At 51.4% G+C, this 20,634-nt stretch overlaps 1 protein-coding gene across 1 annotated transcript; it reads right to left on the bottom strand.

Annotated features, from left to right (window-relative positions):
• Positions 1 to 3,288: 3,288 nt before the first annotated feature.
• LOC309521597 (inositol-trisphosphate 3-kinase A-like) lies at positions 3,289 to 20,613 on the bottom strand. Its single transcript, XM_082204293.1, has 8 exons — positions 20,309 to 20,613; positions 16,479 to 16,986; positions 11,311 to 11,395; positions 10,176 to 10,389; positions 8,532 to 8,736; positions 7,856 to 7,957; positions 6,430 to 6,501; positions 3,289 to 4,190 (listed from the first exon to the last, which is right to left on the bottom strand). The coding sequence occupies exons 1-8, from the start codon at positions 20,596 to 20,598 to the stop codon at positions 3,945 to 3,947; spliced, it is 1,722 nt and encodes a 573-aa protein (XP_082060419.1). The 5' UTR covers positions 20,599 to 20,613; the 3' UTR covers positions 3,289 to 3,944.
• Between the last annotated feature and the right edge of the window lie 21 nt (positions 20,614 to 20,634).

Raw genomic sequence — 20,634 nt, 5'->3', positions numbered from 1 at the left:
GCTCCTGCTTCCATAGGCATTCGGTAAGGGGGTGAAGTGTCCTTTTCTTGGCCTGTTTTGCCCTGTCGGACAATGTTTTGATGTGCTGTACAGATCAGGGACGCGACTCCTTTCAGGTACAGAAGCAGGAATTGACACAGGCACCCATGATGGGGGCGGGGGGGGGGGGCTGGTGTGTTTGTGGGGAGAACAGGAGACTCAACCCAGGCAGCCACAACCACACGATTCAATTTCATTCTGACCAGCAGCAAAGCAAAAAGTTCTGCACAAGCTTTTTGGGCTCCCCAGAACGTCTTTCCTTCAGCCTGGATGTTACAAAAACCAGAGATACTTCCACAATAAAGGAGGACCAGAGGGCTGAGCCCAGATTGGGTGCTGTGCTGTGAGGGCGTGGAGCGTGCATGTTGCAGGAAGTGTGTGTGGCAAGGAAGGAGCAGGCAGGGATTGGCTGCCGTTCCTGCACTGCAGGGGGTTGGACTCTATGACCTTGGAAGTTCCTTCCAACTCTAAAATTCTGTGATTGCCCTAGAAGGGCTGGCTTTGCTGGGGTAGGGGGTGAGCACGTTTTCTAAGTTCAAGGGATTGGGAGCTCTTACAATCATCAGTCAGCAACGCTCCTAGCAGCCAGCAGGGGGCAGGATTGTGATACTCTGGAGAAACTAGGCGAGCTGCCAGCTGCCTGAGGTCAAGTTTCTGGTTTCCGGAATGTAGCAGCAGTGAAGAAGGTTCCCCCTTCCTCCCCCCTCCTCTTCTACTCAGTGCCAGCTAGAGGCTGATGGGAGTTGTAGTCTGAAACAGCTGGAGAGTCCCAGGGTGGGAGAAGTGACTTCTCTGCAGTTTTGGGAAGCGGCCCTACACAGTCAGACCATCTAGCCCAGTGTTGCTTACACTGACTGGCAGTATCTCAGGCCCAGAAGGCTCTTTTCAGCCCTGCCTCAAGATGCCAGGGGTTCAGACCCGGCCCTAACCACAGGCAGAAATGCCACTTAGCAACTTATTCCTTAGAAACACTTAAAGGTGCCGCCGCCTTCTCCCCAGCCATCCAGAGCTGTCCTGGATTCAAGTGTGCGCCCACTTGCAGCCTGCTTCTCCTGTAAAAATCCTTCCTTTTGGCGCGCAAAGTGGGGCGCTCTGCTGCTCAGCCCTGCTCCTTGGCCCTTCCCCTCCCTGCTCAGGCCTCTACGCTGAGGGGTGTCCGAATAGGGACCAGTCCTGCATCCCTTCTGCCCAAGACCCTTCTTGATTGTCTGTGGTGTGCAGTGGTTAGAGTGCCAAGCTAGGACCTGGGAGAGACCAGGGTTCGAATCCCCACTGCGCCATGAAGCCCTCCAAGTGCCGCTGCCTTTCAGCCTAATCTACCTCACAGGGTTGTGGGAATTAATGAGTGGGAACCACGTGCATCACCTTGAACCCCTTGGAGGGAAAGGCGAGATTGCAATACAATCGAAAAATTCTGGCCCCTCCATTAACTCCTCTTCAGCCCCCTCTGAATAGGTATGCCTGGCATTTCCCAAAAGAATAACACTTGCAGATTGGCAAATTGGGACCCCAGTCTCTCTCCCCCCCCCCTCTTGCTTGGGGCAGCACTCTGCCTCAAATCACTGTTTGCCTGCTGCTGCTGGGCCCCACTCCCTGGGTGGCTATTCCCCCCACCCTCGCTCACCTTGTTAGAAAATGAAAACCATCTCCATAGCAACCAGTCTTGTTGAAGAGCTAGTGGGGGCGAGGGGAGGGAAAGATGATGGGTAGCAGTGAAGAATCGGGGGTGTTAAAATCTGCAGGGCTAAAAGGGGTTGGGATGGGCCCAGTTCCTCTGCCGAACTTGACATTGGCTTCAGAGGCCGGTGGGAGAGGAGGAGATGTCTCTAACGTAGAGGTCCGTTGGCATCAGTCCTGGGAACGGGGTACTGTTTGTGCCCAGTCTCCCTGGTAATGTTGCAAAACACTTCACAGAAGAATGAGGAAAGAGAAGGGGAAGTGGTGCTTGGCTTGAGGCCCCTTCGGCTCTCTTGCATAACCCATCCCAAGGGCTTTCAGTGGCCTGCCTCCAATGCCCCCACAGGGACTAGAATCTTGCTTCCCTTCATGGAAAGAAAAGTACAGAACAGTACCGTAGCGCTGCTCTGTTCTGCCTTGATCAGACCCCGCCTGGAGTCCTGTGTCCGGTTCTGGACACCACAGTTTTAAGGAGGACCAAGCTGGAAGGTGTGCAGAGGATGATCAGGGGCCTGGAAAACCAAGCCTTATGGGAATTGGGGGTGTTTAGTCTGGAGGAGACTCCGAGGGGATAGGATAGCCGTCTTCAAAAATCTGAAGGGTTGCCACACAGAAGGTGGTGCAAGCTTGTTTAGTGCTGCCCCAGAAGGCAGCACCCAGACGTACTGGATTCAAATGACAAGAAAGCAGATTCCAGCTAAACATTAGGATGAACTTTCTGGCTGTTTTGACTGCCTTGGGATGTGGTGGGCTCTCCTTCACTGGAGAATTTTGAACAGAGCTCCGGTGGCCATTTGTCAGGGATCCTGTAGCTGCGGTTCCTGCATTGCAGGGGGTTGAACTAGAAGACCCACAGAATCCCTTCCAACTCTACAATTCTGTGATTCTATGAATTCCACCTTGCCCCAGCCCCAGTCACTGGCAGGTTGGCAGGGAATGTCCAGGCAGTTCCCTAACCGCTCGCTTGTTTGCTTGCTTGCTTGCTTGCTTGCTTGCTTGCTTGCTTGCTTACAGGGGGCAGAGGCTGTGAGGCAGGCCTCTCCATCCTAGAGGTTTGACTGCAATAGAATTTGTTTCTTATGGGGGAAACAGAAGCTTTAGAGTAGCTGGCCGTGGGCTGAGGGCCGAGACTGAATAGGTTGCAGCCCAGAAGCACGCAAAGGGTTTTATTTTTTATTGAGGAGAATAAAAAGTCCAGACTCCTTCCCAGACTCCGCTGGATCCCAGACAGGCCCTACCTGCAGCTCCCACCCATTCTGGCTGAGTGCCAGTGTGCCCCCCCTCAGCCCCACACTGGGCTCAGGACCACTATGGGTTCATGTGGGTTTGGGGGGGGGGGAGAAACAACCCTGCAGGGCAGAATCTGCTCCTTCCTCCACAGAAACCCAGGCTCCGCTACCTGGGTGGCCCCTGACTGCCCAGGTGTGTGCGTCTCAATCTATGTACGCACAGAGAAAAAGATGTTTGCATGTTAAGAGATGCACCTGTGTGCCTGGGAAGGGATGCGCTGGGGTTCCTTCATCCCACCCTGCTCTCACCTGAGCTTTGTGATGTGCCACAAATGGGGCTACCTGGGTGGCCCTTGACTGCCCAGGTGTGTGCGTCTCAATCTATGTACGCACAGAGAAAAAGATGTTTGCATGTTAAGAGATGCACCTGTGTGCCTGGGAAGGGATGCGCTGGGGTTCCTTCATCCCACCCTGCTCTCACCTGAGCTTTGTGATGTGCCACAAATGGGGTGGGGGTGGTCTGAGCTCAAAGCTTCCCTTGACTGTAAGGTTACGGCACCAGCCACTGCCTCCCACCCACTCCAGCCTGGGATCAACTCCTGCCACTGTCCACTTTGGCTGTCTCTGCACCTCCCAGGTGTCCCTCCCAGCCGGAGCAAAGGGAATCGGAGGGAAGACTGGCCCATTCCTATGGCAGTGCCAACCTCGGGAGCATTGCTGCGTTCCTACACACTCCTTCGTTGATCTCTGGGTGTCCCAAGATGTTCCTGGTCTTCCTCCCTGGTCCCAGAAGGCTGTGGCTCCCCTCCCTACTATTTCTCAACAGTGGGAAGGATAGTCCTCCTTTGGGGCAGGCAACAAGTGCGGCAATGTTGCTGGATCCCACCGGGCCCCCGCTCTGCAGTGTGCTTGCCGTTAGTTAATACAGCCTGGGATCTCCCCTCCTTCGGTTGGGTGCCCATCCAGATTCGCCCAACGGAGGATGTCCTCCGGGCAAGCTCAAGGGTTGGCAGGGGGTGCCGGCGCTTGCCCCCGTTCTTCCGCCTTCTGCAGAGTGGCCTGCACGGTGTCAATGAGGTGCTGCAGACCAATCAGGTAGCCGTCCTCGTGGTTCCCAGGGGCCCAGGCCACGCTGTGCTGCAAGGGGAGGTTTTCCGGGGCGGGTAGTGTCTTGCCAAAGTCAATCATCCAGACACTGGCTTGGCCTTTCCGGTCATGGAGGAAGAGCAGGGAGCTCCCAATCACCTGAGAGGTGTAAAAAGTAGTGCTTTTTAGGAACCTCTGGCAGGCAGCTCAGAGGGACAGCAACCGAGCGAGGGTTTTGCCCCTCTGATCTGGCTGACCATTCTGAAAGTCCCAGGATGCCACCTTTAAATCCATTTTCTACAAGATTATCTTGGGCTCTGTTGCCTTCAGGCAGGGTGGGTTTCCTCTGGGCAAAGCACCTTTCCCTTCCCCTCTCAGCTAAGATGAGAGTCAAAAAGCAACAAATTCTGCCCTGTAACAGTCTCTCCTCCTAGAGTTGCAGATTAAAAATTATATACTGTGCATCACAAGATCTCATGCCAGTTCACAGAATAAACTACAAGATAAAAACAAGTAAATAATGCAAGATAAAAACACAAGGAAATAAAACAATTAACCACAAAACTATAGCTCCCTGCTAAAAAGCCTATTCTTCCCTGAAATCAATAGGGCTAAATTAAAATGCTTTAAAAATCAAACTAAATAAAAACAATGGTAAACCAAACAAGTCTGGCTTGAAATCAGCAATAGACTTGAGTACTAGAGTTGCTTCTTTCATAAGATCTTTGTTCAGGTTTTCATCTCAGCCCTTGTTGGTTTGTTGGAGGAGGGGAGGCTGCTCCTTTAGGGTTACCCCCCCCACACACACACACACTACTTCTGCAAACCCAACATCCCCTTGGTGTTTCGGTGGCCTGCCTTGGCCTGATTCCTGCCGGCACTCCCCACATGCGTTTGCGCTGGGAATGTGAGCCAAGAACTCCTCTCATTTTACAAGCCGCAGGGCAGCCCTGGAGGTGCTCAGACTCTTAAGATGTACCTTCCTGGATTGAACGCAACGGCTTTGGCAAGGTGACAGGAAAGGAGGGCGCCAAGGAAGCAGTCGTTCCCTCAGGCTCGGTTTTAGGAGCTGGAAATGTGAAATGCCTGTTCTTGGCAATTGCGGCTAAAGTCGGTTTAAGAGCTACATCTGTGGCAGGGTTGGGGTGCCAAAAGCACCTGAAAAGAGCTTGCTGGATCAGGCCATTTGGGACCCACCATCCTGTTCTCGTAGTGGCCACGCAGACGCACTGATGGGAAACCCACAAGCAGGATTTGAGATCAAGAGCAACTCTCCCCTCCCATGGTCTGCAGCAACTGCGATTCAGAAGCATAGCCTGTGAATTTGGCCAATCCCCTTTTAAAGCCATCACTCCCTCCTGTGGGAGTGAGTTCCATAGTTTAACGCTGTTCTGCGTAAAGAAGGACTTTCTTTGACCTGCCCAGAATCCCCTGACATTCAGCTTCACCTCCTATCCAGGCAGTCTAGTGTTATGTTGCGTGTCACCTTGTCTAATTCCTCTACTCCTCTTTTTAAAGCTGTTTAGGTTGGTGGCTTTCCGGACTCCGGACAAGCAGGGCCTTTTGCTCAGGGGTGATGGGAGTTGTAGTCCGGCTGCGTCTCAGAGGCCACCGGTTCCCCAATCCCACCCTAGAGAGTGCCGGCTGAGGAAGGGGGAAGCGAGAAGCCACAGGAAGGAGAGTGGCCACAGGTCCTGTCCATATCTTCACACTGAGCCGCAAAACACCTAGGTTTTGTCCTACAACTGGGGAGAGTCCCTCGCCTATGGGAGGGGGGATCCTTTTGTCATATTCTGCACCCCCCTTTCTTCTCCAGAGGCTTCCCCCTAGAAGGGTGAAGGGAGGATCCCATAGGCTTAGGATTTGTTGTTAGTATAAGAATAAATGGGAACAATAAAAATAACAATCTATTTTTGGTGTTTGTGAATTTATACCCTGCTTTTCTACATGAGCAGGCACACTCGGAATCAAAAGAGGACCAAAAAAAGAAAAAGAAGAAGAAGCCTAAAAATAAAGTATAACAAACTAGCCCAGTCACAGTTAAAGACAAACCCTCAGGTCCTAAGCCAACAACCGTTTGGAAGTGCAGGAGAGAGACACACTTGCAGGGCCTTTTTCTCCTCTGCCTCCCATTCCTGAGAACCAATGTTTAGAATGGTGGACTAGGACTTAGGGGAGACCAGGGTTCGAATCCCGCCTCAGTCACCACGAAGCTTTGGGCCAGTCCCTGCCTCTCAGCCTAACCTACCTCACAGGGTGGTTGTGGGGATTAAATGGGGGGCGGAAACCATGTATGCCATCATGAGCTCCCGGGAGATAAAGGTGGGATTTAAATAAATACAATGAACAAACAATTTATCCTGCCCACCTTAACCTCCCCCCTCCCTGAGAGCCTCACCTCGTGGGTCTTGAAAAAGGCAGACTCCTCCAGTGCCTGGCGCATGCTCTCCAAGCGGGCTGCGTATGTGCTCTGCAAGGCAAGAGGGAGCATTGAGGCTTTGGATGGGACCCCCCCCATCAAGGCCAAGCCCGCCCCCCAATACACCTGTGCCCCTTGCTAGGAGAGGCAGGTCATGGAAGCCTTGGCTAAACCAACAGGTGGCAGGTGGCATGGAATTCAAGGGCAGAAATAGAACAGGGACCTGTCTTAACTTTAAATGTGTTTCTGCTACATGGGCTGCTTTTTCAGTCCCAGGATAATATTTTCTCATGGGCAAACTTCTTTTTAAGAATATATATATTTTTATTCATACTTATCAAAAGATATGCAAAAGTTCATACCCAATAGTATCTTTTTATAATACACCATAAATATAGTACAGTCGTACCTTGGATCCCTAACACCCTGGAACTCAGATGTTTTGACTCCCAAACACCATAAAGTGATTGTTCCGGTTTGCGAATGTTCTTTTGGAACCTGAACACCTGACGGGGCTTTCGCAGCTTCTGATTGGCTGCAGGAGCTTCCTGCAGCCAATCAGAAGCTGTGATTTGGTTTTCGAACATTTTGGAAGTTGAACGGATTTCCGGAACGGATTCTGTTTGACTTCCAATGTACGACTGTATTCATTTGTTAGCATCCAACTATTCTATTTTCCATAAGCCAATATTTTTCCCATCTTCAAATCCAGATATTACAAGTTTATTTTCTCTTTCACATAAAAAGAGGTTTCCTCATTTAATTTTTATTGGTTTCAATTCATTATACAACACCAAACATTAAGACAACAGAGAAGACAGAGAAGTCTTAATGTTGTCTTAATAAAAAGAGGTTTCCAACGAATGTCAGTAATGATTTTTCTCTCATTGAATATGTTAACTTTGCCATCTCAGTTAAGTCCTTGTGGGCTGACTTCTGAGTGCCACACATGAACAGTAGGCGGGGCTGGGGGCAAAACATGGGAGGGGCAAGAGCTGTGATGCCTACCTTGGTATGGCAGGCTACATTCCCACCACACAGAAGCCAGAGGTTTCAAAACACGGGAGAGACCGGTCCCACACCCCCATCCCGCATGACTGGGCCACAGCTCTCCCAATGCGGAATCTCCATTCCTCTCACTGGAACTCAACTTTAGTGCTATTGAATTATTGGGGGGGGGGGTTGTTGTCGTGTAGTGCTAAACCTGGCAAGTTTATACTTCACTGCTTGAAAAGCACCTGAAGTATGCTGGTGGGCAACATTCCTGTGAATATCTGGCAAAGTTCTGTTTCAGGTTGAGAATGAGTAGTCCAGGTACAGAGGACGGGGTGGGGGGTAGGGGGGCGGGACCCAGTGGCTGAGATTTTGCCCCCTGCTCCCACTGTCTCCCCTCAACCAGTCTCACCAGAACGTCGAGGCGGGCCTTGGTGAACATCAGGAAAGTATCCACAATCTGCTCCTTGGTGCGAGTCTGCTTGAAATCCCTCCGCACAGCTCCCCCCTCGATCTGCGGAGACAGAGATTGGGGTGGGGGAGGTGTTCTCATATTAATAATAATAATAATAATAATAATAATAATAATAATAATTTGAATTCAGCCTGATCTTTAGTTTCCTTTTCTTTCCTTCCTCCCCTTCCCCTTTTATGAAGATTACCCGCTCTGAGACCCCACAGCTAATTCTCCCCCGGCCTCCTTGCTGGCCCAAAGTAGGACCAATTCAGCCAGCTAGCCCTGGTGATTATCTAATGCTTATTTCCCCTAAATTCATTTCTGCATTTTGAATTTTTTTGTTATTCATGTTTTTATAGTGTCTTTTATGCTGCTTTTACAATTAAGTGTTTTAAATTTGTTGTTAGCCGCACTGAGCCTGGTCTTTGAACCGGGGAGGGCGGGGTATACATAAAAATTATTATTATTATTATTATGACCAGCTGGATAGCTCAGCTAGTGTGAGGTGCTGATAATGCCAAGGTTGCAGGTTCAATCCCCGTATGGGACAGCTGCCTATTCCTGCATTTCTGGGCAGGAGTTACTGCCTCCCCGTATCTCTACCTCCTGCTCAGCTGTCGCCACCACTCACCGTGACGCCCTCGATGCGGAAGCCCAGGGAGGCGCTGGAGCTGATCCCCTCTCGCCACTGCATGTACCGCGGCTTGGTGACGCCGCCCTGGCTGTGCTCCTGGGCGGTGGGGGCCTGCGGGTCGACTTTCACCATCTTCTGGTACAGGTCATGCCGTGCCGCTGGCCGCTGCTGCGCCTCCGACAGCTCATCCTCCAGGTACGTCCTGGGCAGAAACAGGAGGTGTTCAAGGAAGGCAGTACTGCTTCCAAAAAAACAGTTGCTGGAAACCACCAGAGGGGAGAGGGTTCTCCTGCTGGGCTCCTGCTTGCGGGCTTCCCCGAATGAACATCTGGCCAGCCAGGAGGCTGGACTGGATCTTCTCATTTTCTTAAGGAGTGGTAGAACAGGACAAGGAGGGGGACTGGCTGCAATGTGGGGGGGGGGGTCAGGGTCAGGGGAAGTGTTTCGTTTGCAGAAGGCCCCAGGGGCAATCCCTGGTGGCATCTCTAGGTAGGGCAGAGAAAAGGCCTTTCCTGAAACCCTGGGGAACCACTGCTGCCAGTCAGTGCAGGCAATACTGAGCTAGATGGGCCCAAGGTTCTGACTCAGTACAAGGCAGATCCCTCTGGGATGTCCGGTTAGTGATTCACCCACACGCTAGCTCTGCAGTCTCCCACATCTGGCTGCTATTATAGGCAAGCCTGCATCACCAAAAAAAATCCCCACTTATACAACTGACAGATGCGAAACACAGACCACTGCTGGGGACCCTGCTACAGCCTCTGATTCTACCTTGCTGATACTGACCTGCATTGCAGGGGGTTGGACTAGATGGCCCTCAGGGTCCCTTAAACTCTATGATTCTATGAGCTTTACCCATTCCTGCCTTGCTAGCCTCTTTCCATCTAACTGACTCCAGCTACAAAAACGGAGGCTGGCAAAGAAGTCAGAAACCATCCTGGTTGCAAGGCCTTCAGGACCTGCTTCACAGGATGCCTCCAGGCTCTTGGGGTGGGGGGGTATTGCTTAGAGGGTTGTTGTTGTTTTTTTTTGTAAGGGTTGAGATTTAATTCTGGTGATGTTTAATTTTGCCATTATTATTATTATTATTATTATTATTATTATTATTATTATTTGCATCTTTCGATCTGATTGTGACTTGTATGGGGATTGTTTTAATTCTGCATCATACATTTCAATGTGTTTTTATTTACTGCTTCTGGCTGCTTTCACGCAGAACGTTTCGGAACCCAAACACCGAAAACTTGGAAGTAAATGCTTCCGTTTCCGAACACACCTCGGAAGTCAAATGCGTGTTTTTCAATTTTCTCAGTGGAATTTGCCGGCCGCCCTTTGCGCCTTGGTTTTCAAACATTTCGGAAGTCGAACGGTCTTTGGGAACAGATTACGTACCATTGTATCTGCATGCTAAAACTCTGCTCAAGGCGACTTACGACTGTGGAAAAGCGCCATGCAAACTGGTCTTTGGTGATGACCTTTGCTCAGTGGGGAAGACGGTCCTGGGATAAATCTTCTTCTCTATCCCAAGGCCACCTTCAGTGCCTGTGGGACGTCTGCCCTCCCCTCACCCCCTCCTGTCTCACCTGAGATGAAGGAGCCTCCTATGCCCACCCCCTTCCCCCAGAAAGGTGCTGCTCTCACCGGGTGCCCATCTTGCAGTCCATGATGCTTGGCATGTCGAGGCCACACAACAGGTCATCCATCTGGATGTAGCGTTCGCCCCCCACCTCCACCACCCCGTGGTAGGCGGGCACGAAGGGGTGCAGAACGTCAGCCATCAGCTCTGCCAGACAGGCGTCTTCCACGGAACTGAACTTCTTCAGAATCTGGCCTCCTTCGCTGGGCTTGAAATTCCCTGGGGGGGGGGGAGAACGAGGATGGTCAGAAGAAACGGAGGGAGGGGAAGGAAGCACAGTAAAAGACCTGCAGTGGCTGGATCGAGCCGAAGAGCACAAGGTGTGTGTGTGTGCGCGCACCATCCATTCCAGCATTATGGCCAGATACACCAACTGGAATCCAGGACCCGAGTGCAACAGCAACACTCCCCTGATTTGTGCTTTTCGGCAAATGGCAATCATAGACACATCTTCTGCAACCCTGGAGGGAGTCCACAATTGCCCCCCGGCTTGCAGAAGAGCAAAAGAAGTGGCCCATCTATTGCACACATCTATTACCATTTGCGCAGCACATCGTTAATCTATGGAACTCACTCCCACAGGAGGCAGCACTGTGACCGCCAGCCTAGATGGCTTTGAAAAAGGACTGGATGATTCATGGAGCAGAGGGGTATCTTCCTCCACAGGCGGAGACAGTAAATGCTTCTGAACACCAGTTGCTGGAAGCCACCGGAGGGGAGAGGGCTCTTGTGTTCGGGTCCTACTTGTGGGTTTCCCACAAGCATCTGGTTGGCCACAGTGAGAACAGGAGGCTGGACTAAAGATGGGCTCTTGGTTTCATCCAGCAGGGCTCTTCTTAGGTTCTTTACCTCCATGAATTTGCCCTGTCCTCTTTTAAACCCATCCAAGTTGGTGAAACTAAAACAAAGTACTTAAGTTTGCCCAAGAGCCCCACAGAAGCCCTGGCTTGTCCTGGGGAGGCAGAAATAAACTGCGGAGAAGGGAAAGGGCTGCCTGCTGCATCCTCGGATCCAGTGGCTTCTTCTAAGCTGCAGTGGGGGAGATCCCCCTGGCCCTAATTCATTTGCAACTGCTGCCTTGGCCACCTCCACTCCTGGACCCGGCTTGCAACACGCCCCCCCCCGGTCCTGTAGTGGTACCTTCGTGGCCGGCCAGCTGGACCCAAGAGCTGCGTCTCCGCAAGGACCAATGCACCATCGTGAAGAAAGTCTTCCAGGACTTGGTCTAGAAAATATACCAAGACAGGGACCGTTACGAGACGATGGGGGAACATAGGAAGTTGCACAGACCCAGGGTGTCAGGCGGGGGGGGGGGCTTTATATTTATTTACTTCTTAATTTACTTCATAAAATGTACGCACCTCTTGATTGTAGAGATCCGCAAAGCGGTTTACGAAAAAAAGATAAAACAGCAAAACGATCACCAAAATTAGCAAGAAGACATCAGAAAACTTAAATAACAATAGGTTAAAATTCACATTAGCTTTCTAAACATCTGGGTAGGTTTGCCTATACAAAAAAAAATTTAGAAGACACCGAAGAGAGTATAGTGAAGGCCCCTTCCTGATCTCCATCAGCAGGGAGTTCCAAAGTGTAGGTCCTGCCTCACTAGAAGATTGAATTCTTACCACTGCAGAACGGGTATTATGTGGCCCCTGTAACAGAGCCAGTTTTGCAGATCGAAGGAGTCGAGTGGGCACATACGGAGTCAGGCAGTCTTGTAGGTAAACTGATCCCAAGTTGCTAAGAGTTTTCTATTACTATTACTATTATTTATTAAATTTGTATACCACTGTTCATCTGAAGATCACAGGGCAGTTAACAATGTAAAAATACAAAATGAAAACACAAAATACAGTAAGGAAAACAAGAACAAAAAGCGAAGCTCAGTTGTTTAGAGCGTGGTGCTGATAATGACAAGGTTGCAGGTTCGATAGCCATAAGACAGAGGTTTTCAACTTTTTTGAGTCCACGCGGCTCCCTTAGCCAACTACATTCTTTTCTGCGGCACCCCTGTGGGGCTCAGGAGCCCAGTTATGTCACCCCTTGACTGCAGAGTGGGCAGCCTCTCACCCTTTTTCAAACACCCTCCCTTGTGTTTAGGGTTCCCTCAGCCTCCTCTCCTCTCCCCTCTCCTTGGGAGTCCTCCAGGCAGCTGCTGCTGCCACCCCTGGTCTCTGAACACCATTCGCCTGGGGAGCTTATAGCCAGGGCTGCAGACAAACAGCTGTGCAAGCCTTTGGGAGGCAGAGACGAGAGAGGGCATGAGAGGAGGGAGGGAAGGAAAGAGGGACAGAGGCCAGAGTTGCCCGTGGCACCCCTGGCCATCATTCAAGGCACCCCAGGGCTGCCTTGAACACTGGTTGAAAACCACTGCTGCATATTCTTGGGGTTGGAGTAGATGATCCTCAGGGCCCCTTCCAACTCTAATCCTGTGGTTCTATACCCCACAACACACAGCTCAGCTGGCAGAGCGCGAGACCCCTAGAAACACACTGAACATGGCCAGTTAGCAAATGAACAACCAGTGCGGCTCTCTGCCCTACCTGTGTTCCTACCTACCCAGAGATGTCAGGGGGCATTGAACCTGGGACCTTCTGCAGGCCAAGGTGCCCTGTCCACTGAGCTACAGTCTCTCCATGACGTAGGATCCTGCCTCACCCCGAGACACCAAGTCAGACCACTTGTTCCTTTAGCTCAGGACTGTTTCTACTGATAGGCAGAGCAACTGTCTGGGGTCTCAGGCAGGGACTGGCTCAGCCCTGCCTGCTAGCAGGGATTGGCCATAGGACTCTCCGTGTGCAAAGGTCCTTCCCCAACATTTGGGGGGTCTGTGCAGCCCACGTCCCCGCAGGTAGCAGCAGTTCAGAAGCCAGGGAGCCTCACATTTCCAGGCTTCGGAAAACGTCCAGGAATCATTTAATTACTTGTTGCATTTCTATCCCAGCTTCCCCCCCCTACGAGGAGCTCAAAGTGGTGTGCATTGTTCTCCCCCTCCCGGCATTCATCCCCGACAACAACCCTGCGAGGTATGTCACTGCTGAGAGGCAGTGACTGAGCCTCGTGGCCAAGCAGGGATTTCACCCCTCCCAGGCCTGAGTCCTTGTTTAATTCCCACAACAACCTGCAAAGTAGGTGTGGCTGGGAGGCAGAAACTGGACCAAGGTTAACTCAGCCTCAGCGAAGCCATGCCATTGGTGGGGGGGGGAGCCTCCATCACACTCCCCTGCCCCACCCCTCAGTTCATTCATCACCACCTGCACCCCCAGAAGCCAACAAGGCTGAACCCTGACGCTGGACCTGCTCAGGACTGGCCCTGAGACGCAGCTCAGGAAACAAGAGAGGCAGAGAAGAGGTTTTTTTCCTGGGACCCAGCAAAGACAAGCCGAGAGAGAGAAGAGGCCTGCCAAGCAGAGGAGGAGGTTTGTCAAGTCTCCCCTCCCCCTTTCTTCTCTCCAGTTCATTCATCAGCATTTCTAACCGCAGCCAGAGGAAACCCGTCTTGGAGGAAGCAGCCGGAGGACTCAGCGTTGAAAAGAGGAAGGGAAAGGCCTTTGTCGGGGGAGAGAGCAATTTGCTTAGCAACGGGGGAAATCTCAGCCGAGCTGCTGCTGCTGTGCAAGGAGAGAGGTGTGCTCCGACTTGCACGGGGCCGGTTGTGCAAGGAGGAAGGGCGCCTGAGCTCGTGGCACGTGCAAACAGCTCGCCTCGCACACCCAACTGCTCTGCACGGCAACCACCACAGAACCCTGCTGAGGCCTCTGCTGCTGTTGCACCAGAAGAGCTTTGTCGACCTGCACAAGAGCAAGCCAGCTGGGCTGGCAGCAGAACCACAACATCCTGCCCGGGGCTGTGAGTTTGTAGAGGACGGTCCTCTACCTTCAACTGGAGGCTCACCCCAGCACAGTCATGCTTTCCGGCCCCCTCCAGCCAGGCCTCCCAGCTTGCACATTTGCTGGGGGCATCCTCGGGTCAGCCTGACTCGGTGGCTCTGACGGGGATTTGACACCCGCCAGAGAGAGGCCCTGATCCTCCTTGCAGCAGAATCCCTGGAAATGCAAGATCTCTGGCCAGGGATCTCTAATGATCCAGGACCACAAAGCAAACGTTCTTTGGGGTCCTCTTGCAAGGGTGCTCCCTTCTTCACACGAACAGACTTAATAAATAAATATTACTCTTCATTCTGCTTATATTCTTCCTTCCTTCCTTCTTTCCTTCCTTCCTTCCTTCCTTCCTTCCTTCCTTCCTTCCTTCCTCCCAAGGTGGGATTCAAGGCGGCTTACAGCGTTTGAACACGTCAGTAATTAAAACACAGCAATAAAGACTAGTTAAAAGCAACCATCAAAATACCAGAAAACATTTAGAACCAGAAATTAAAAAGCAGTTTGTCCTGACAGCAGCCCAGTGATCAGTCAAGCCTGCAACTTAGTTTTCACAGGCCTGTCTGAATAAAATGGTTTTATTCTGCCAGTGGAAGGAAGACAAGGAGGGAGCCAGTCCAACCTCTTCTGAGAGGGAATCCCACAATTTGGGAGCAGCTGGAGAAAAGTCTCTGTCTGTCTCTCTTGGGTCACCACCAACTGATGTTGAAGGGACCAAGAGATGGTGCTCACTCAAGGCTCTCAGCACCTGGGCAGGTTTGTACAGGGAGATGTGACCCTTTAGGCTGCCTGGGCCCAAGCCATATATATAAACAATTTCATAATTCTAAAACTCTCCTTGATGCCACAGCCCTGTTAGCGGGGATAAGTGAGTGAAGTGAGTGAAGCACAGGGGACGGTGCTGCCCCAAATTTGGTACAAGAGTCGGGAAGGTAAAGAGGAGGAGCAGCAAAAGTCCCCTGGATGAGAACCAAGGTGGGGTGGTCTGAGGTGAAAGGTGCCAGGTGTGAAAGATGAGGCCCACATTGCCCATCCCTCCCCTGTGGGGGGAGGGGGTTGTAGGACAGAGGCTGTGAATGCAATCAGGGCGAAAGGCTCCAACCCTATGCTCTGCACCAGCAGAGAGGAAGTTCGCTATGGAACCGCTTTTTCAAGCTGACTGTAGCTCTGACTCATCTGTAGTCGTGCCTGGAAGTCCTGCGACATGCCTTTGTGCTTCATCCTTTTCGTGCCTCCTACACTGTTCCCCCCTCCCTCTTCATATCAGCAATATTATGGATGACGACAACCTTCCTGCATTTTATAGAGCAGCACTGCACTTTGCCTGACCACTATACTAAGATCTTGGGAGGTCACAGTGGGAAATGTTTCCTCATTTTGCAGCATGTGCAGTAGCAATGTGCCCGGGCAGTGATAGCTAGTGGGGAGGTCTGGCAATGAGTTCAGTCAGGTCAGGTTAAGAGAAGCGGCACTGGATGCATCAAGGCCATTGCACAACCCCCTGACCCCCGTCAGCCTTTGGATCTTGGGTGACCAGGCCAGTCAGCACCCACCCACCCTAGTCTGCTGTGCTGTTCTTAAATGCCAGGTTGTTCCTGAAAAGTTGGTTGTTATTATTATTAATATACTCATCTGAGTCTTTGTCCTCCTCCATTATGGCAGATACTTTCCCGCCTTTGGGAACCTTCATATTGCCTTTGGTCATGTCAGTATCTGAGGTCTCCTCTGAAGCCTCAGACAGAGCTCCATCTATTTCTTGCTGAAGATCTAACCTTGCAGGTTTGCTTTTTGGTTCCCCGTATTCCTTGGATCATCCCCTTGCTGAGGCTGTATAATACTTTTTGTTTAGATGTCAATAGGATCCACTCTGCTTCGTTTTTGTCCCGGGGCGACGGGAGACACAGAATTATGCCATTTACAGACCAAGTCTCCCATTTTTTAATTAAGTTTAGAATAAAGCAACCCAGTCAGGGTATAAATAGCAACATTATTATTATTATGGAATAGAATGTCCCAATTTTCATCAGAGAAATGTTGGAGGGTATGCATTAAGCTTTCCAGCTAACTACACAAATCCCAGTAATTATTATTATTATTAGCGACTTCTTCTTTTTTTACAAAAAATAACTTAAAGCAAAATACAATAAAAAATGGCATCTATTTAAACCAGCATAAAACTTAAGGTAAAATCTTACTTTGCCATGGGTTCAGTGGTACAGCCCCTGCTTTGAATGTAGAAGGCCCCAGGCTTAGGGCTGAGAAGGACATTTCCCTCTCAAGTTCTAGAGAGCCACAGCAAGCCAGCCCATTGACTGTTCTGAAATCGCTGGGCCTTGAGGCTGGGCTCTCTGCCTCCTTGGGGGGGGGGGCACGATTCCCCTCCCTCCCCTGCTGCCTTTACCCCAACTGCCCCCTCCCTCACCTCACCTTCCGCAGCACCCGCTTCTTCCCCAGGGGGCTCCTTTCCTCGGCATCGCTGAAGACGTCGTCCGACTCCTGGGAGGACCCTCCCAGCGAGGAGCAGGTCGATGAGCCCGAGACAGAGCGGTCAAAAGGGACGGGGGCTTCCTGGCTTCCAGGAAGGGGCTTCTGGCTGGGCCCCGCTCTGGCAACCTCACAGGGAGGCGTGGCTGGCGGCCCTTGCAGGCCATTGCTGCTGGGGGAGGCACCCAAGGGTGGCGATTGCGCCCTCCCTTGGGGGGGATCCCTTCCCCTGCCGCACACCGAGGCTTCTGATTCTGAGGGGAGCCCCAGAGGCGTATTGGGGGCCTCCCAGTGGTCTGGTTCAGCGGCAGCAGGTGGAGGAGGGATGCATTCCAGGCTGCGATAGCCTTCCATGAGGATGGCCAGGCCCCACTTGAGTTGGCTGGGGAAAGTTGCCTGCTGAGATGAGCTGGAAGTGACGCTACTCAGGCCTGGCTTCATCCACAGCTTTCTGCAAGGAAACAAAGAGTGTGTGTTACTGGAGCAGGGCAAGCTGGAAGGGCAAGAAAAGCAGCTTGCGTGACCATCCAAGTTCTGCTTTGGTCGCCTCGCCTCAAAACGGGTATCGCACAGTAGGAAGAGGTCCAGGAAAGGGCAACAGCATAATCGAGGCGGGGGTGTGTGTGTGTAGCGAGTTTCCTATGCAGTGTTGGGGACTTTTTCGTTCAGAGAAAAGGTGAGTAAGAGTTTGATGAAAGCTTATAAAAAAATTATGCATGGCATGGAGGAAGTGGACCATGGAGAAAAGCTTCTCCCCCATAACAAATCCTGGACATCCATTGAAGCTGAACATTGCAAGAGCTAGGATGGATAAAAGAAAGTCCTTCGCGCAGTGCAAAGTTGAACTATGGAAAATGTGGAAGAGAGGTCTTATCAATTCATGGAAGAGAGGTCTTATCAATGGCTACTAGTTCACTGGCTAGTGAGTTCACAGGCTCCTTCTCTAAGGGCAGCACGTGGGCATTCTGGCAAAGTCCTTTATTGGTGGACACTAGTAGTTTCCAGAGATTTGTGGGAGGGTTTTTTCGGGGGGGGGGGGAGGGATGTATTTCCTGGCAAGTACAGTCATACCTCGAGTTACAGACACTTCAGGTTGCGTTTTTTCGGGTTACGGACCCTGCAGTACCGGAATGGGTTACTTCCAGGTTTTGGGGGTCACGCATGCGCAGAAGTGCCAAATCACAACCCGCGTGTGCACAGACGCGCTACTGCAGGTTGCAAATGTGCATTCCGCACGGATCACGTTCGCAACCCAAGCGTCCACTGTATAGGATTGTTCCTCCCAGCAAAGCTTGAATTACAGGTGGAAAACTATTTAGCTCCTGCTTTTACTATGTCCCACACTTACTAAAATTTTGGGGGGAATGTGGACTATATAAACAAGACACTACAGAAAAAAATTATCAACATTTTCAGAGGTGAATATTCTTTTGAACTATATACCCATTGTATGGAAATTGACAAAGGGACAGCGAAAACAGGAACAGCCCTAATGGTGACCAAGAGACTGTTGTTGATGTACTGGAGGATGAGAGATACAATTCCCCTTAATTGTGGCAATATTGGCAACATATGAACAGAAAGCTTATAGACACAGACTTTCTTTGGATAAATCCAAATGATATTTGGAATGAGTTTACGCAGAATGTATTAGGTTATTGAAAACTATGTGTGTATTAGGACAATAAGATTATACACATCTGTATACTCATGTATGGAAATGTAGCTGAGTATTTTTTCCTCTTTTTCATTCTCATTCAGATTTTTTCTTTTCTTTTCTTTTTGTCCCTCTGTCTTCTTATAAATGAAATGCTTCTATTAAAATATTAATTTTTTAAAAAAACTTGGCTCCCTGGGCTGATATTTGCTGGGAAATTGGGAAGTGGGTTCAGGAAGTAATGCTCATGAGCTTCATTATGGGATATCGGTCTCACCGCACCCCATTTGAGCACCTTTTGGTTTTAAAAAAGCAACATGACTTGCACCATACCACCTTTGAAGATGGGGCTATAGCTGGGAAGTTGAGCCCAGGCTTAAAGGTAAAGGTAAAGGGACCCCTGACCATTAGGTCCAGTCGTGGCCGACTCTGGGGTTGCGGTGCTCATCTCGCTTTATTGGCCAAGGGAGCCGGCGTACAGCTTCCGGGTCATGTGGCCAGCATGACTAAGCCGCTTCTGGCGAACCAGAGCAGCGCACAGAAACGCTGTTTACCTTCCCATCAGAGCGGTACCTATTTATCTACTTGCACTTTGACGTGCTTTCGAATTGCTATGTTGGCAGGAGCAGGGACTGAGCAACGGGAGCTCACCCTGTCGCGGGGATTCGAACTGCCAGCCTTCCGATCGGCAAGTCCTAGGCTCTGTGGTTTAACCCACAGCGCCACCCGTGGCATACAAAACCGATGAGGATGCTAGTCCTCAGTGTTCTGAACAGGGTGCTGATTTAAACTCCTTGCCTGGTTCACATGCAGAAGGGTCCCAGGGTCCATGCCCAACAGCTTCTTCTAGGTAGGGCTGGGAAATTTTCCCTTCCTGAAACCCTGGAGAGCCACTGTCAGTCAGTGCAGACAACACTGGCCTAGATGTACCAAGGGTCTGGCTCAGTCCAAGGCAGCTTCCTCTGTCCTATAGAAATCAGCCCTTCATTCTGGACCATGAGGACCTCAGCCTTGGTTTCTTTTTAGGGAAAGGCCATTTGCTTAGTGGCCATCATCACACACGCATCACATGCAGAATTATCCCAAACTCAATCCCGGGCATAGGATCACAGAAAACTACTTTATACTGTACTAAGTCAGACCATTGTTCCACCTAGGCCAGTGCAGTTGACACTGACTGGCAGCTGCATTCCAGGGTTTCAGCTGGGAGCCCAATCTGGAGACTAAACCCTAAAATACAACAAATAAATACAAAGCTAGGTGGGGAAATGATACCTGATCTTTTTTTGGGGGGGGGGGAGCACAGCCCCCACTTCAGCCCCCTCCTACCGCCCCCATAATAGACTGCACAGAGCTAGATGGGCTGAGCTTTTGATTCAGTATAAAGCAGGCTTCCTGTGTTAACTACATGTCATAGCTGCAGGGTATGTGTGTGTGTGTGGGGGGGCAATATAGACCCCAAAGTGCCCTGCAGCTTTTTGACAGGGGTGGGGACGGGTTCCCTTCTTCTGATCTATCAGTCCCATTATCCATTCCCATTTCCATCAAATTTAAAGTAGGGGAAGGGTGATCAGGGGTCAAGCGCCTCCAGAAGCCACCCGCTCCCCCCCCCGCCCCCTTCTCCTTGGTCCCCCAAACTGGAAGTGCAGTTGTCGCTGGCAGCTACTGGATAGCGAGGCAAAGGCACTCTGCACAGCCTCAGAGGCGCTCTCTTCCTGCTCCAGACACACCTTGGACTTTAGCAATAGATTCTGGTCCCTGAAAGCCTACTCCCGACTCACCCGCCCGCCTATCAGCAAGGGAAATGATGTCACCTAAGGGAAGGGAGACCCCACCCAAGGCACGCTGCTACCCCCCACCCCACCCAAGCTCCATAAAACCTAGTGTAGCTCCCGGAGAACTGAGCGCCCCAAGTCCGGATCGCTAAACTGGGGCAGAGTTGCACCTTCTCCTTCCATAACTGGCAGGCTGGAGGGGGGGTGCTTTCTTTTTCTGCGTTGCCTTCCCCCCAATGGTGGCTTTGGGGGCTCAGTGAGTCTTCCTGGCTAAGCCGCAGCCTCTGCTCTCACCGCTAGACACCACTCCCCTCTTCCTTTGCCCGCTGCCCAGTTCTCACCTGGAGAGCGCGGGATGCGCTACGGGGCGCCCCTCGTAGCCCTTCCCATCCCGGCCCCGCCGCAGATCTGCCTGGCCGGACACGAAGAGGCGGGGAGATAAACGGGGCCGGGTTTGGGGAGCGGGGAGGGGGCGGAGGGATAGCTGACGAAGGCGCCCCCCAGGAGAAAAGCTTGTCTCGTGCTGCCCTCTGCCGGCCACTGGCGAGACTGCACCCCGTCGCGCAGAAGAAGGGGAAAGCGTCGCCTTGGGCATGTGCAGAGTGCCATAGCTTCGCGGCACAGCGGTCATTCTGAGCTGATTTGTTTTCGTTTTTAAAATTGACAG

Source organism: Podarcis vaucheri, assembly GCF_965113315.1.
Source record: "Podarcis vaucheri genome assembly, chromosome: 16".
NCBI classification, from domain to species: Eukaryota; Metazoa; Chordata; class Lepidosauria; order Squamata; family Lacertidae; genus Podarcis; species Podarcis vaucheri.
The sequence above is the reverse complement of the archived record's forward strand: the minus strand, read 5'-3'. Positions and strand labels throughout refer to the sequence as shown.